General features: G+C 39.5%; 1 protein-coding gene across 7 annotated transcripts in view; it reads left to right on the top strand.

Moving 5' to 3' along the window:
- The window catches only part of AKT3 (AKT serine/threonine kinase 3), a 281,463-nt gene that overhangs the window by 197,704 nt on the left and 65,967 nt on the right, over nt 1-17,792 (top strand). For all 7 annotated transcript variants that reach the window (XM_043511466.1, XM_038396391.2, XM_043511467.1 and 4 more), the window contains exons 9-10: nt 7,193-7,315; nt 8,279-8,407. In XM_043511466.1, coding sequence (XP_043367401.1) covers nt 7,193-7,315; nt 8,279-8,407 — 252 coding nt within the window. The remainder of the gene's footprint in view (nt 1-7,192; nt 7,316-8,278; nt 8,408-17,792) is intronic.

Below are 17,792 nucleotides of genomic sequence, written 5' to 3'. Positions count from 1 at the left end.
CTATCAGTATTGAGTGTTGTCCTTTGCACTCTCCATGATACCAAGTGTATTTACAAAGTTGCTATCGGTCGTGGCAACTTTTCTGAGAAGATGCAACATCAACATGTATCCTTACCTGGACAATTGGCTCATATGGGGGAAATCTCAACAGGCCTCTGAAGCCTTCAGATTTTCAGATTTTTGGCCTAATCTTTCAGATTTTTGGCCTAAAAGTCAACAAACAGAAATCAACATTAGCTCAGGGTCAGAGGATTTAATTCATTGGTCCAATCCTAGACTCCTCCACATCCAGGACCTACCTACCTCAGGACAGATTCAAGAACCTGTCCGCCCTAATTCTCCAATGGGAGGGAACCCCATGTACCAATCTAAGGTTATATCTCTACACTTCTCGGACACATGTCCTTTTACATTTTTGTTACACTGCCAGACTTCACTTCCACTGAGTGCTTGTTTGGTTCAAGCTGGTTTACACATCCTCGAAACATCACCTGGATATGCCTTGTGTTATCCCAACCTGGGTTCTGTCTTCACCGATATGGTGGGGAAAAAACCCAATGAATGGCTGCAGAGTTGTCCCCTTCTGGGTGTCCTTGTCATCCAATATCATGAACACCAACACATCCTTGTTAGGACGGGATCCCACTTGGACAAATTAAAGATACAGGGTCTATGGTCCCCAAGGGAAAAGAGAATACATATCCGTTTCCTATAGCTCAGAGCTGTAGGGAAGGCTGCCCTAATAGAAGGGCAGTCACTGCAAATCATGTCTGACAACATGACCACCAAGTTTTATATCAACAAAGAGGGTGGAGCCAGATCTTTCCCATTCTGCCAGGAATTGGTGCATGAAACATTGGCTATCCCTGGTGGCAGTACACTTACCTAGACAGCGGAACACTTTTGTGGACAACCCCAGCAGACACTTCCTCACAAATTATAAGTGGGAGATTAAAGACAAGATACCGGAGGACATCTTTATGGACTGGGAAAATCTGAAGATGGACCTCTTCAGCACTCACTATAACAAGAAGTGTCCAAGATTTTGCTCAAGAGGTAGAATGAGCCCAGCATTCTGGAGACCTGTTATATGCTTATTCCCTAACTCTTCTGATTCTCAGAGTGCTCTGCAAACTCAAAAAGGACTCGGCCAAGCTAATCCTCATAGTTCCAATATGGTCCAGACAATTTTGATTCAGAGGTCTGCTGAACCTGTCAGTATCCCAACTCAAAACATTATCTACTCCCAGATCTCCTAGTTTAAATAAGTAGTTGAGTACTTGAGGGATCAAAGAATGCTTTGGTACCATTGATTTTTTTGATGACACCAGTAGGAAAACCTTGTCCATTTTTCCAGGTAGGTTTGCCTTGTTCATTCTTTTCTGGTGCTTATAAGAATTTCTGTAACTGGAGAGGAGCAGGTCTGCTCTATCAACAACACATGTTCAGATGCCATGCTGTAAGATAGAGGTGGGCAAACTACGGCCCACGGGCCCGTCCTGCCTGGCCCTTGAACTCCCGGCCAGGGAGGCTAGCCCCCAGCCCCTCCCCTGCTGTCACCCCTCTCCTGTAGTTACGCTGCTGCATGGGCAGCGTGGCTAGCGCCCGTCCACCTCCCAGTCTTTCCAATAAGCCAGTCCTGCCGCTCTGAGTGGCATGGTAAGGGGGCAGGGAGTGGGGGGAGGGTGTTGGGGGGCTTGGATAAGGGTCCCGGGGGGCAGTTAGGGGACAGGGAGCATGGGGGTTAGAAAGGGGGTAGGGTCCAGGGAGGTGGTTAGGGGCAGGAGTGTGGGTAGGGGTCGGGGCAGTCAGAGGACAGGGAGGAGGAGGTGGTTGGATAAAGGCCAGAGGATCCCGGGGGGCAGTCAGGGGACAGGGAGCAGGGAGAGGGGTTGGATAGGTGTGGGATTCCTGGGGGGCCTTTGAGGGGGCAGGGGTGTGGACAGGGGTCGGGGGAATCCGGGGACAGGGAGCAGGGGGGGTTGGATAGGGGTGGGGTCTGGGGGGCGGTTGGGGTGGGGGGTTCTGGGAGGGGGTGGTCAGGGGACAAGGAGCAGGGGGGTAGGATGGGTCGGGGGTTCTGAGGGGGGCAGTCAGGGGACGGGCTAGGCTGTTTGGGGAGGCACAGCCTTCCCTGCCTGGCCCTCCATACTGTTTTGCAACCCCGATGTAAGTTTGCCCACCCCTGCTGTAAGATATAGGGGTGCTAGGCTGAGGTGCAGGTGGGGAAACTGAAAGGTGATGCAGACAAGTAAAAACTAGGCGGGTAGCCTAGGGAAATTTGGAAAGGGGGAATAGAAACAAAACCTTCCTAGAAATCATAGAAAGAAAAGTGGACGTAAAAGTCTTAAAATTATAATGGATTTTTATACATTTCAAGTGTGGCTTATTTCTGTTTTTGTTTAGTACTGGGGTGAGGCCACCTACTTGAAACAATGTTCTGAATTGTGCATTTATATCTAATGGGTTAGTTGATCACATGATTTTCAAAATTAATTATGATCTGTAATGTACATAGTTTAAGAATGTTTTAATTTAAAAATTAAAAGTAAATTGGCTAGATCCTTGGCTACGTACAGAGATGCTGAGCACTCCTATCAGGATAGAGGATAAAGTTGGCTTTACAATGGTTGGTCCAGTTCCAGGCATAATTTAGAACAGCCTCAAAGGTGATCTAAGTTATACCTTGGGGACCATTCTTGCAGCCCAAAATAGGAACATCCTTGTCCCACTCCCCTTCTTCTGGGATCTTCCCTTATATTGGGGCAGGGAAGAAGGTGAACCTCTATACTGGCTTTTTGCCATCTGGAGATTCCCTTTAGGTAGGCTCATCTAGTTATCTGTTGCTTTCCACTGCTGGAGTGGACCTGCGTATCAGACCCAATTAATTTAAATTTTATATTTCCACTAATACAGTTCAGAGAGTGCAGAAATACTTATTAATGCGCCCTCCAAATGCTTCGCTTTGTATCTCCCTGTGCACTTGAGGGTATAATAATCAGCACTGTTACACAGGTTATTGTTTCTCATGGCTTGATTAGCCATCTTCAGAATACTTGTTCTGTTGTATTTTAATTTTATGATCATGATAGAAATTGAGACTTGTATTAAATCTACTGTGAAACTTTTTAGCTGTATTCAAAATACACCTTAAACTTTTAACAACATATGGAGAAGCAATGAATGAAGATAATATTTCATTGTAGTAAGTCATCTCTGATCACAGCATATGGATATATTTTTGACAATATTTAAGAACGTCATGATCTTTATTTGCCAAACTTAAAGTGCCACCAAGAGCTGGGTGGACACAGCATATTTTTTCTTTGACTATTTGCTCAAATTTTTTAATAAAAATTTGATTGTGCTTGTATAGTGTGTGTGGGTGTATATATATACATGTTGGCTTTACATTTTTGTCATTCTAGTAAATGAGTTTACTATAGGAATGTTACCTACATTTCCAGTTTTAAATGTATTTTGCAGAATGTTTGCAGCACATTAACATATTTGCAGTAGAAATTCAGTTCTTAGCTATGTTCATCTCTTCTGGGCACAGAAACATACATTTGTTTCCAAGATTATGTAAATGATCAAAATTGTCCATATTTTGAATATTTGTAACAGAGTGCTTAGGGACCATGTACAAACCAAGAACTATCTGCAGAAGTCTTTCAGAGATTAATAAATTAATCTGATAAAAATCACCGTTCCCTCACAGACGATCACAAAGAGGAAGATGTGAAGTTAGGCAAATTATTCATTTTGAATTATCTATCCATCTAGCGTTATGGAAGAAGGAAGAATGTGGGGACACCAACTCGGCTAGAAGGCCTGCCCTATTTTTTTGGTCAGATGAATTGATCTATTTCAATTAGATTATAACAAAGAGTCATTTTAAAGGATTTTCAAGAAAATCTGCAAGTCAGTTACTGAATAAGTTTAGGGTACTTTTTTCCAAACATTGGTGGTTTCTCTTGTATCTTATTTATATTATAAATTATTATACAATTAACTGTGCTTTTGGAAGGAAAAAGGAGATGTAAGCCTGAATTTTAACATTATTTAGATGAAAATCTTGTATTCCTGAATTGACTAGCGAGGGTAAGAAAGGCAAACTTGACAACAGTTAGGCCGCTGGTGTGCTGAGACCACTGCTTACCTTGCTGAACAATATAGTCTCATTGTTCCTTTTTAGTCCCCCATCTGTTTTGTATCCATCTATTGTTTCTTGTGTTATACATAGATTGTAAACTCTTTGGGACAGGGACTGTGTTTTTGTTCTTTGTTCAGCACCTGTCACAGTGGGGTCCTGGTTTACGTCTGGGGCTCCTAAGCGCTACAGTTGTACAAATAAATAATGACACTATGTAGGGGGAAAATTCTTTTTTTTTACTAGTAGACCAGGAGGTTGACACTTGTTACCAGACCTGCTGGCCACTTAACTTTTTCTGAGGCCTTCTTTTAGGGGTGTGGGTCAATGGCAAACAGTGATTTTAACTACAAGCTTCTATTGCTTAAAGTGTAATTGATAGCTAATAAGACCTCATTTAATCATGAAGGAGGATGTCAGGCCTTGCATGTATTTCTGAAGCCTGTCTGAGTGATCCTTTATTGACTCAACTGTGCCTGGTTGGATATTTGATCCTTTGTGAGTCTAGAAAGTACCAGAGAGAAGGTATCACTGGTCTTTTTCTATCTAACCTCAGATGAAGGAGATTCTTAAAGATGGATTCACTTAATGTGTCTACCTTTTGCCTCCTTGGATAAAGTGAATATGGGACCTTTTGGTACAGATTAGGCTGCTAGTTGTTAGAACTGCTACCTGAGTGTACTGAGCTCTTGTCAGACCTGATATTGGAATTAGCTTCACTCGGGATCTCATGTCTTTTGTGGCAACCATGGGCCTATTGCAAGTAGTTTCTAGCCCTATTAATTTGGTCTTATCTTGGATGTGATATTTTGAATAAGAATTACAATAAGGGACTTAAAAAAAATCAAACCAAACTCTAAATAATCAAAAGCTTTGTCAAGGTAGATTATCAACTCCTGCTGGCTCAAATCCCTACCTTTTCTATTTTCAGTGTTTGAGAATCATAGCATACCTATTTTTGTTATCTGCTCTGACATTGCTGAACCCCTGAGGTTCCAGAATGTTCTGAGGAGTTTTACTCTTCTGTGAAACAAGAAGAGCACGAGTAAGATATAATACTTGCGTGTATCTCGCTATTGATTTTAACATTATTTGAGAAAATTTCAGTTTTACCATGCATTTGGTGAACATTGCATGAAAACCTTTGATAAACAATTCTGTTTAGAAACTATTCTAATACTGTATAAATTATATTTTATTTTTCCTCCCTTGTTTTATAATATTAGGGACATTATATGAAAACAGTCTCTGTTCCTTAGCTCATAAATTCTTTCTTTACTCCGTATCTGATATGCCAGTATTATCAGTTTCTAATATTTTCCCCACTGCCAGTAATTGTGATGTCATAGGAGATTGCTATGTGAGGCAGGAAATAAGCAGCAGGAGCATATTAGATACTTAGGAAACAAAGTTTCAGTGTTCATGAAAATATATATAATTTTTTTTACAAAATGGTGGAGGTTACACAGAAAATGAGGTAATGTTTGTGATCCAGAATTGTATCTACCTCTGTTTTCTAAATTTTCCATGAGGCACCTGGACCAACAAATATAGACTGTTATACTGTCTTAATATACATGTTTTTTCAGGTTGCAACTAAAAATGATGTTAAAGTATAAGTGCAGGGAAGTTGTTGACCAAAATATTGTATTGATGCTTAATGTATAATTTATATTTTGAAGTGTCTACAAGCTTGAAATAACTGCAAAAAACATTTAAAAAGTAATTTAATTTTCATATCCAGCACTGTATTAATGTTTATTATTTCAAACTTTGTTTAGCTACCTTTTGGTAATATGTAAGTTAAATCTATTACTATGCGTTTCTTTTATGTTTAACCTATGTTTTGGAATGATTTCTTCTCTTTTAGCACTGCATGAAAACACTATATAGTTTTACTGTAGATTTTTTCTTGTCCAGTACATGGTTTCCAAACAGCGAAGGTTTCCATATTTTTAGGACTGCTATTCATTATTCCTTTAATATTTTTAATATAATTTATGGGGAGAAAAGAGGGTGCCCATCTATATCAAGTCACATGAGCTGTCTTATATAGAATAGCAAACTAGTCTGTAGATGGAAACTAATGGATTTTGAAGATTGGTTGTGTTTAAAGAATCTGTCCACATTTCTAAAGTAGAAAAGGGATATATCTAGTGAATGGAATGAATAATCATATTCTGCAGTTTAACTCTGGTATTAGTTTTTTTCGGGGGGTGAGGACGGGGAGTTGGAGTTGTTTTATTATTTTGTACTAGTTCATAAGAGGTTAATTCAGCTACAGAACTTAAGATTCATGCCACACTTTTTCTTTGTGTTTTATAATGTGTATCATTTAATGACTACTTTTTTTCACTAAATACTTTCAGTTTAAGAAATGTCTACAGAGTAAAATTTTAATTATGAAGTGCTGAAAGGGGGACAGAAGAAGAGTATCAAATCGAGTAAATGTATAGTTTATGTACCAAAATTATACCACAAATGTATAGGGTTGCTTTTACAAAAATACCAGATAGTTGTTTTATGGTTTGTAAAATACTGTAATATGTTGTGGTTGCATAATGTCATACTTCATTTGTTTGGTGACGATCCAGCTAAGGACTAGACATTTTCTCAGTTCAGAGGTAAGTCAGGCAATTAACAGGAAGAAAAATCTTACAGTAATATCTGTGTTTAGGTGTCTAAATGATATGTCTCAACAGCTAAAAATAAAATTTGGGAGGAGGAGATAGAGGGGAAAAGTACAGGATGATGCTGTTGCATACTTTTTTCCTCTGGTAACGGAAGGTTAAATGGGTAGCAAGCAGAATGCCTTAAACAAGATTGGTATATTGATTAAAATGCTGATTTAACAGCTCGCCTTCCCCCCTTGGAAACCTGGAAAAGATAAGCCAGCTGCTGTCTAAGAGTGCTGAGTGTCCACTGAGAGTACACTATCTATCATCACAATATGGTGATGAGAGGTGTTTTATGTTTGTGTTAATTTCCCCCACTAAATCAGTAATTATTACAATCCTGTCCCTGCTGTTTACCCTGCAGCTGTTTTTCCATTTGTCGAGAGAGCGGGTGTTCTCTGAGGACCGCACACGCTTCTATGGTGCAGAAATTGTCTCTGCTTTGGACTATCTGCATTCTGGGAAGATTGTGTACCGTGATCTCAAGGTAAAAAAGCCAAAACAACACAAGTAATCAAATTTTTGTTTTTGCAAAGACTATTGGGACAAACTCAAAGTAATTATAAAGTTGCACAGTTTTGAGAAAAGCAGTGTTAGTGTGGGGGGGGGGAGGAGGGGAAGGTTGTGTCTAGTTAAAATGCTACACATTAGACCACAAGGACTAGAAACATTATTAAAAAAGAAAGATAAAATTCTAATGCACCATTCTTCTCTAGTTGTGGAATCACAGAATACATGAGGCCCTGATTACTATCTCCTTGGAGAATGATAGAGATTCATTATTTGACGTGAAGTCATGTAGTTCACAAGTGTTGAATCAGCATTTTCATAAACACATTTTCTACTGAGAAAATTTAAGGTTTCCTATTCAGAAAATTAGTTCAGAACAATGTTTTGCTTGTTTGCAGTATATATGTGTTGAATTATTTTTAATGTCCAAACAAATTCTATGCACACAGAAGAAGCTTTTGGAGAACTAGTGTTAGTCGTTATTCTGGGATAATTCCCAGTAAGAATTGTACCAGTTTTCATTCTGGTTCCTTAAATATTTGAAAATAGAATGTAAGTAAAATGTAGCAATTGAAGGTCATTTCCATGAGCCTGAGCTGCAGGTAATGCACAGATAGAGGAAAGCTATAAAATTTTGCCAAAAAAAAAATTCTCTGATGATTGATTGCAATAGGTCCTCTGGAAATTATGCAAGTCTTGGAAATTTTTAGAAAGTGTTTTTTGCTTTTGTTCTGTGGGAAAGAAGTATATTGAGCAAACTCTTATGGTGTCTATTGGTAGAGCCTACAGTCATGCTCTTGATGGCACCGTAGTAAACTATCGTACAATTTGTTACCTAGCAGATATAGCTTAGTTATGTTTTTTTCATTGACATGTAGTATATTAGCCTGTTAAGAAATACTTAAGGACTATAATTGTGTGTGCTTTTTCTAACATGCAGTTAGAAAATCTAATGTTGGATAAAGATGGCCACATAAAAATTACAGATTTTGGACTTTGCAAAGAAGGAATCACAGATGCAGCTACTATGAAAACATTCTGTGGTACACCAGAATACCTAGCTCCTGAGGTATGATTTAGAATACTTTTTTCTATACAATATAAACTGTTTTATTTTTCATTTAATTTCAGTGTATATTATTTGGGTGATCAAAACTGTTTTGAAGAATGAACAATATGTTGGATTATTGTTACTATTGCTGTATTATGTCTGTTGGGAAACTTTTACCTACCAATAATCATATTTTCAAATTTATGAAATGTTGTGTGTTTACAAATATAGCTAAATCATCTGAAATATAATAAAACTCCAGTATCATCTACAATAGAATAACTGAAATAATCCTTTCTTTATTACATGTATAGTGGTCACACCTAAAATTTTCTTCTATTTTGAAAAACATTACTAGTTTCTGCAGTATTCCCCATTTTAGGTATATAGAATATTGCTAATTTTTCATTCCTAGGTACATTTGCAGGGAAATCAGGCTTTTGTTTCTTAGGAGCCTAGCTGCTTTCACTGCTTAATCTTCACCAGATGATGATTATGGTATCACAGAAGAAGGATTGACTTAAATTGAAAAATGTGTAGTAGGATCCTACTGTGTGAAAAATGTGTAGTAGGATTAAGAATACAGACTTTTTTATGTTTCTGAGGAAAGAACAAAAGAAAAAAATGTTCTTTCTTTCCATATTCTGGCGTGGCTAAAACAGAGCTATGATTCTTTCCAGGGGTAGCCCAGATTGTGAGGTACCTCGCAACCATGTGTCCTTAGTGTGAGGAAGTCTTGTCTGTGGTTGCTGTGGATCAACTCCTTGACTCTACTAGCCTCTGTTAGCACAAGCCCTATCTTCCAGGTTTCAGGAGGCCCTGCTCACTTTGTACTGATTAATGGTAGGCACACATCAACCCCCAAGTCCTCTGAGCATTCCTCTTGGGAGCCCAGCCCCTGTTCCACTGAACACATACAGAACTTTCAGATTTGCTACTCCCAAAGGAATAGTACATACCAGTTTATTAATTTTAACTCAGGATCACCACTCCACTTAATGCACAGTGCTTAGATACACTTATTCTTGTTTTTCACTATAAATATATTATGAAAGATTAGAGATTCAAATGATAGTAAGAGAGAATATTGGAAACAAAATTGTTACATAGAAAACAAAATTATAATACTCTTTCTAAAGCTTAAATATAACTCCCAAGGACATTCCTGGTCTCATACAAGATAGCTTACCCTAAGTCCTTTTTGCCAACATTTTCAACCAAGATGGCTGAGATCTCCCTTTTTTTGAGATCTAACCTGCTGGTAGCCTGTCTTTACAGACTGAAGGATACCAGAACATCTCTTTGCACTTCCAGATATTGCAGACCCGAACTTTGATCTTCACCTGAAAACAGGGCTATCCTCCCTATCTGCTGTTTACCTCTTCCTTTTAATTTCCTTACGAAGTCTCAGCAAGCATTTGACTCAGTATGCTGATAGACTTTTATTGGAAGACACACAATATACAGTGGTCTAGACTAGGGAGATAAGTGTCTCTCACCTCCTGTTTGTAGAATTTTGTCTCAAGGGACGCTGCTTTTGATTGACCTGTCTTTTCAACTACAAGGTCTAGAGAATATAATTTTCAGCATGTGTATATAACGCCTCACATATTGTGTTTACATACCTCTCACAGTGATTATGATGCAGTGTGCCACAGGCTTTCTTTAGAGACCTTGCTTGATGTTTGTGGTGAACCCAGGACACCCTGTATCCTTGTGTACACCTGTGCCTTCTGCCAGTTGGTATCAAGAGGTCCTTGGGTCACAAGAATATTTTCAGTGTTCCACAGACCATCAGTTGTTTACAAAAGGCAATTCGGTGTAAAACACATACTTCAAGAATTTACCTCTGTGAGATAACATACTGCATAGCATAGACCCTGCAACTTTGAAAAGCAGGTAGGCTCCTGAATGGTTTCACTTGTTAAAGACCAAAGAGCTGACAAGACTTTTCATTCTGCATTTCCTGATAGGATATCCAGGAGACTGGACCATTTGGGCAGGAAATTGTACTTTTCAGCTGTTTTGGCTATTTGCATAACTAATTATTAAGCTGTGGTGGCTGAATAGGATTACATCCATGGGATAAGATGTTGTCTGTGATTGATATGTTGCCAGTGACTAACAAATAAATATTCAAGGCTCTGGTTCAGAAAGGTCTGGACTTAACAAAGCATTCCCTTGAGGCTAAGTCGGCAGTCTTGATACGACGGTCTGTTGCATCTGCAATTACAATTAAAGGGATATACTCATGGCTGCTAAATTCTGGCTTCACCCAGGAGATGAGGGATGAAGTACCTGACTTTTTCCTTTTGTGGACCCTAATCTTTTTAGACAGAAGGCCATGTTCGATACCATGTTGCAGCTTCATTGGTGCTCATGAAGTCTCTCCATAGTTGCACATCATCACAGGTTGGTTTTCAAGTTTATCTTAACAAGAAGGTAGACAGTAGAACTGTGTAGAACTCTTCATGAGAGTGCCCTAGAATTGGATGAATGCTTTCCCTAAATCACAGTGCAAGTCCTTGTATATAAAAATTAGCAAAACCACTTCAGAACAGTTCTATCCACTCCTGGTAGGAACCATAGAAAGCTCAATACTACCTCATGCCCAGCAGTGTTGAAGGTACCAGTCATCTTAACAAAATCAACATGAGGTGCATTGTCTTCATCCATAGATAGGAAGAAATCCGTGATCAAAGCCCCCACTGGTGTATATCTCATAACCTGTTTTAAAATGAGACTGACTGAGATCAAGAAAATCTGAAGACTGCAGATAGCATACCTGTTTGACCACTGAAACGGAAGGAGGGAAACTGTGTAACTGGCAAAGTTTGTCGTTATTTGTTGAATAGAGGCCTTACCAGCGTCTCTTTGAGGACACCAGACACCAAACATTCAGCCAAAGAATCTGACAGATTTTTTTTTTTAACCACCAACAGGCAAATTATCTCCCTGTTAGCCTTTACCAGCCAAGAGGGACATGGCCCCGTGCACAGCTAGTGACTCAAAGTTTTTTAAACACTTCCAGAACCTTGAGTGTCCATGGTAAAAATTCAATGAAAGAAACTGTTTTGTTTGTTCCTTCAAGACATTGCCCTATACCCGGGAATGCAGACATCTCTGTTCAAATCAGAGTAATTTTATCAACAAAGTGAACAGCAAATTCCTCACAGAAAGAAAAACTCTGCCCTGTTTTCAAATGGAGGCAGCTTGGATTGAGCAGGGTATTGATCATCCAGAACAGTTATTCAGTGTGCAAATGCAGTATGGTGGACATGATGAAACTTTTCTTCCTTTTCTATATAGCCATGTTATACATTTTTTTTAAAAAATTGTGATTTTTGCAAACAGTTGAACTTGAATCTGAACATCTGCTAGTGGTACTCTAGTAATCTTTCCTCTTGTTTCATCTATTGCAAGTTATCTGTAAACCATAATGATAATTTAGGGCAAAGTTATGGAAACAGTTCAGGGGAGTTGTCATTTGCATAATCATGGAAACCATGCAAATGGAATCCTACTGAGATTGCACTCTCTCATATGTAGTTAGTTTGTTGGTTCCCTGTGTTTATGTAAGTCTTTCACAAAGAAAGAAAGAAAGGGAGAAAGAAAGGGGGGAAAAAGCATTTTAGAAAATAAGTAAATGTGATTGGAAAAAATATGTAAAATGACAGGAAAATTCAAATGCAGGTATAATATCTGAAACTGCTTTTAACTTGTATGATGTTGGACTAGATTTCAGTGTGCCTTTAAAAAATGTTATAAGTGAAAAGTCATCCCCTGCACCTTGGGAACTTAGAACTTCATGTTAATGGCACTCTTGACTCACATTTCTTTTTAATTACCCCCCTCATCTGACCTACTGCCTTTGATCAATTTCTTTACTCAAGACACAAGCCATTCCCTTGACCATATCATTGACAAGAACTGCTCCGTCACTGATCTGCCTTCTGCTGAATTCTGTCTGATCATTTTATCTCCTTCTCTGTATTGCTCACTTGCCCCATCTCTGGCTCTCATTCCTTTTACCTCTAGTCCATTGACATTTCTTTCTTGTCTCCCTGCCTCTCATTCCTTCTCTTTCTTCACTCTCTTCCATCCAATTCATGATTTCCATCTAAAATTCCATCCTTTCTTCCCAGCTCCTTTGCCCCCTTGTCTGTCAGACTGATTCATCCCACCCAACCCCAACTTCTGATTGCGTTGCTGCATGTGCAGACTTCCTCCACTATGAGTTTATCAGTTTAGCACTCTTCCTTGCAAACCAGATCTGCTTCTACCCCTCATTGAATTTCACTGTAAGTGTTGACAACCCACAGATTAGGAATTTTGGTGTCATTTTAACTCCCTCCTCTCCTCATACTATGATCATTATATTTTGTTGGGGTCATCACTACAGTGTTTTTAAATCCACTTATTCCTCACTGTTCACAGCACAAAACCCTTATACGTGCCTTGATTATCTCATGCTTTAACTACAGCAGCCTTCTTCCCATTGACCACAATGATAGACATCAATCATCTATTCAAAACTCTGCTGTGAAAATCATGTGCTTAACTCACCATTGTCCAAGTTCAACCCAGTTCAGAATCCTCTCGTTGTCTCTGTTGCTCTCCCCTCTGACACTCAGGCTTCTAATTTTCACTTTTGAGCTCATCTAAAACTTAAATTTTTCTTACATCTGGTCATGTTTTCTTTCTCTCTCTGGTGCCCTCTTTGTTCAGTCCAAGCTCCTTGTTTGACTGTCCTCTTTGTGCCTTCTTTCATATTTCCTTTTACACCCAGAACTTATTTCATAACATGCTGTCATTCCTTAATCCTATGCTCCTTTCAGACTTTTTCTCAAAAGTCACTTGTTATAAGTTTTTTTTAAATCAACCATAGGTTTATATATATTTCATAATAAAATCCCATGTAACCCAGGAGATGTCGGCAGTATTCACCCAAGTGAATGCTTGGTTTCATTGTCTGCACACCCACATGTACACTCCAACTTCCTTCTGCTTTTGTGATCAACTCCTGTTCTTTTTAACTTAACTTAGATTGAGTCATTGCCTCAATGATCTTGCAATCTTGATTTGTTTTGTGAAATGCTATGCAAATTTTTGGCACTGTATAAATAATATAGTAAATAATGTTCAGCCCTGGAACTACAGGAAAATAATGAATTTAAGGAAAAGGGAACAAATTCTGGGAAAATAGTTTTTGAATTTAAGATTTGCATTTATTAGTTAACAAGGTGCCTTCAGAATAGGAATGGTGCTAACCGTTGGGAAAAATAACGTGCAAAGAACCCTGGGTTTATACTTTCAGTTGCAGTGTGGTAAAAGTAAGAGCTGGAGGAATACCATGGTAGACTGTATACAAAAAATTATTTTTGGCATACTGGCAGGAATTGCTGTTTGAAAACAGAAGATGAGTGATGAGTGTTATGTTTTTCCTCAACATAACAAATATTTTAAAAATAAAGCAAATAGGATATTTGGTTGCATTTATGAGGGACAGAAAAATATATTAAATTATATCATAGTGAATAGTAATGTGCCCTTCTTTGCAGTACTTGTCCAAGTTTGGTTGCTTCACTGTAAGAAATACTCTAGACCTGGAAATGTTAACTGTAAAAATTATTTTAGTGGATTTTCAAAATCTGTAAAATGATTTTACATGAAATATTTACTAAATTGGGCCAGTTTGGCTCTGCATTGGCTGTGAGCATGCTCATGCTGTTGTAGAGGGCAATTGGCAATATCTCTGGCAGTGCATCCAGACTCCCACTTGTTATCATTGGGAAACAATGATTCATAGATTCATAGATACTAAGGTCAGAAGGGACCACTCTGATCATCTAGTCCGACCTCCTGCACAGCGCAGGCCACAGAATGTCACCCACCACTCCTATGAAAAACCTCACCCATGTCTGAGCTATTGAAGTCCTCAAATCATGGTTCAAAACTTCGAGGGAGCAGAGAAGCCTCCCTCCAGTCAACCATGCCCCATGCTACAGAGGAAGGCGAAAAACCTCCAGGGCCTCTCCAATCTGCCCTGGAGGAAAATTCCTTCCCGACCCCAAATATGGCAATCAGCTAAACCCTGAGCATATGGGCAAGATTCACCAGCCAGATACCCAGGAAAGAATTTTCTATAGTAACTCAGATCCCATCCATCTAATATCCCATCTCAGGAGATTTGGCCTATTTACCCTGAATATTTAAAGATCAGTTACTTACCAAAATCCCATTATCCCATCATACCATCTCCTCCATAAACTTATCGAGTAGAATCTTAAAACCAGATAGATCTTTTGCCCCCACTGCTTCCCTTGGAAGGTTATTCCAAAACTTCACTCCTCTGATGGTTAAAAACCTTCGTCTGATTTCAAGTCTAAACTTCCTGGTGGCCAGTTTATACCCATTTGTTCTTGTGTCCACATTGGTGCTGAGCTTAAATAATTCCTCTCCCTCTCCTATATTTATCCCTCTGATATATTTATAGAGAGCAATCATATCTCCCCTCAACCTTCTTTTAGTTAGGCTAAACAAGCCCAGCTCCTTAAGTCTCCTTTCATAAGACAAGTTTTCCATTCCTCGGATCATCCTAGTAGCCCTTCTCTGTACCTGCTCCAGTTTGAATTCATCCTTTTTAAACATGGGAGACCAGAACTGCACACAGTATTCTAGGTGAGGTCTCACCAGTGCCTTGTACAACGGTACTAAAACCTCCTTATCCCTACTGGAAATGCCTCTCCTGATGCATCCCAAAACCGCATTAGCTTTTTTCACAGCCATATCACATTGGCAGCTCATAGTCATCCTATGATCAACCAATACTCCAAGGTCCTTCTCCTCTTCCGTTACTTCTAATTGATGCGTCCCCAGCTTATAACTAAAATTCTTGTTATTAATCCCTAAATGCATAACCTTACACTTCTCACTATTAAATTTCATCCTATTACTATTACTCCAGTTTACAAGGTCATCCAGATCCTCCTGTATAATATCCCGATCCTTCTCCGAATTGGCAATACCTCCCAGCTTTGTATCATCTGCAAACTTTATTAGCACACTCCCACTTTTTGTGCCAAGGTCAGTAACAAAAAGATTAAATAATATTGGTCCCAAAACCGATCCCTGAGGAACTCCACTGGTAACCTCCCTCCAACCTGACAGTTCGCCTTTCAGTAGGACCCGTTGCAGTCTCCCCTTTAACCAATTCCTTATCCACCTTCTGATGTTCATATTGATCCCCATCTTCTCCAATTTAACTAATAATTCCCCATGTGGCACGGTATCAAATGCCTTACTGAAATCTAGGTAAATTAGATCCACTGCATTTCCTTTATCTAAAAAATCTGTTACTTTTTCAAAAAAGGAGATTAGATTGGTTTGGCACGATCTACCTTTTGTAAAACCATGTTGTATTTTGTCCCATTTACCATTGACTTCAATGTCCTTAACTAATTTCTCCTTCAAAATTTTTTCCAGGACCTTGCATACTACAGATGTCAAACTAACTGGCCTGTAGTTACCCGGATCACTTTTTTTTCCTTTCTTAAAAATAGGAACTATATTAGCAATTCTCCAATCATTCGGTACTATTCCTGAGTTTACAGATTCATTAAAAATTCTTGCTAATGGGCTTGCAATTTCAGGTGCCAATTCCTTTAATATTCTTGGATGAAGATTATCTGGGCCCCCCGATTTAGTCCCATTAAGCTGTTTCAGTTTCGCTTCTACCTCTGATATGGTAATATCTACCTCTATATCCTCCTTCCCATTTGTCATGCTACCATTATCCCCAAGATCCTCTTTAGCCTTATTAAAGACTGAGGCAAAGTATTTGTTTAGATATTGGGCCATGCCTAGATTATCTTTAACCTCCGCTCCATCCTCAGTGTTAAGCGGCCCCACTTCTTCCTTCTTAGTTTTCTTCTATGATAAGTCCTGCTCCTGAAGGATGCTTAGTTCTTCTGTGAGATGCTTTCCACTTTTGCTGATTTCAAAAAAAGAATGAAGAAATGCAGCATCTCAAAATTGTGGATGTTGGCATGAGTATACCTGTGGGCTCACAATGCTTTCACTTGACAGCCTGAGACAGGGGAGGCCAGCCTGAGCCGGAGAAGGAGCCAAAATTTAGCAATGTACATTGCTAAAGAGCCACAGTAATATGTTAGCAGCCCCTCATCAGCTCCCCCACCCCTGCTCCCAGCGCTTCCCACCCACCGGCAGCCCTGCCGATCAGCACCTCCTCCTCCCTCCTTGCACCTCCCGATCAGCTGTTTCGTGGCATGCAGGAGGATCTGGGGGGTGAGGGGGGAGGAGTGAGGGCACAGCAGGCTCAGGGGAGGGGGCATGAAGAGGTGGAGTGGGGGCAGAGTCAGGTGTTGAGCAGTGAGCACCCCCCGGCACATTGGAAAGTTGGCGCCTGTAGCTCCAGCCCCGGTGTCGGTGCCTATACAAGGAGCAGCATATTAACTTCTGAAGAGCCGCATGTGGCTCTGGAGCCACAAGTTGGCCACCCCCGGCCTGAGAGGTCTGTAGTGGGTGAGGCAGAGCATGAAAAGCATACCGGAAACCCCGGCAAAGTGAAAAAGTCAACTAAAACCTATTCAGATATAAACAGTTACATACAATGTATATCAGATATGTTAAAGGTCTAGAAATCGCAAGAAAGATTGTTAGTGGTAGAGCTGTGTGAATACTGAAGAACATTTTTTGCTGGCAAAAAGTGTAATTTGCTTTGCAAGTGTTTGAATCTCTTTTGTGTTCATTTTTCATTAATATTAAGTGAATTTACAAACAGGAATGTATACTTATCCTCATTATCCTGATATGCCCTAGCTGATGAGTACAGAGAGAGTTCTAGAAACCCATATCTTCTCCATCCCAATGTAGTGCACTCCTGGCAGCTTCCAAATGCTTTGTGCTTGGTGGAGGCATCTGCTACTCTCTCTTAAAAAGTTGTGTTGTGTTTCCAAATACTTCTTCCATATTACTCAGCTCCATTGGCTGGTAAGAAAGCGAGGCAGAGCTCTGTTTCCTCTCTTCTGCCCCTCCTTGTTCCCCATGAGATTTCTTGCACCACTGTCAGTATTAGACATCTGCTTTTTCTTGCTCACTGGGAATATAAGGAGGACCTAGATAGTGTCTACTTTGGGTTCAAAATAGGCTCTTTCCAGCTCCCCACTGCATCCTTCTAAAATCAGTGCAAGGTTAAATTCAGTCAGGTCAAATGTGTAAACTCTTGGGACCATAGATCTGTATTTGGCCTGGCTGTCATGGAAGATAAATTTTTTAATGTGGTGCTATTTAGAGTCTCAGCTTTTGCTGTTGAGTTAGCAATACTTGATCAACTTTCCAACTGTAAAACAATTTGGAAATCAAATGTAGCTCACACTCAAGA

The sequence above is a fragment of the Dermochelys coriacea genome, chromosome 3 (genome assembly GCF_009764565.3).
Source record: "Dermochelys coriacea isolate rDerCor1 chromosome 3, rDerCor1.pri.v4, whole genome shotgun sequence".
NCBI classification, from domain to species: Eukaryota; Metazoa; Chordata; order Testudines; family Dermochelyidae; genus Dermochelys; species Dermochelys coriacea.
The sequence above is the reverse complement of the archived record's forward strand: the minus strand, read 5'-3'. Positions and strand labels throughout refer to the sequence as shown.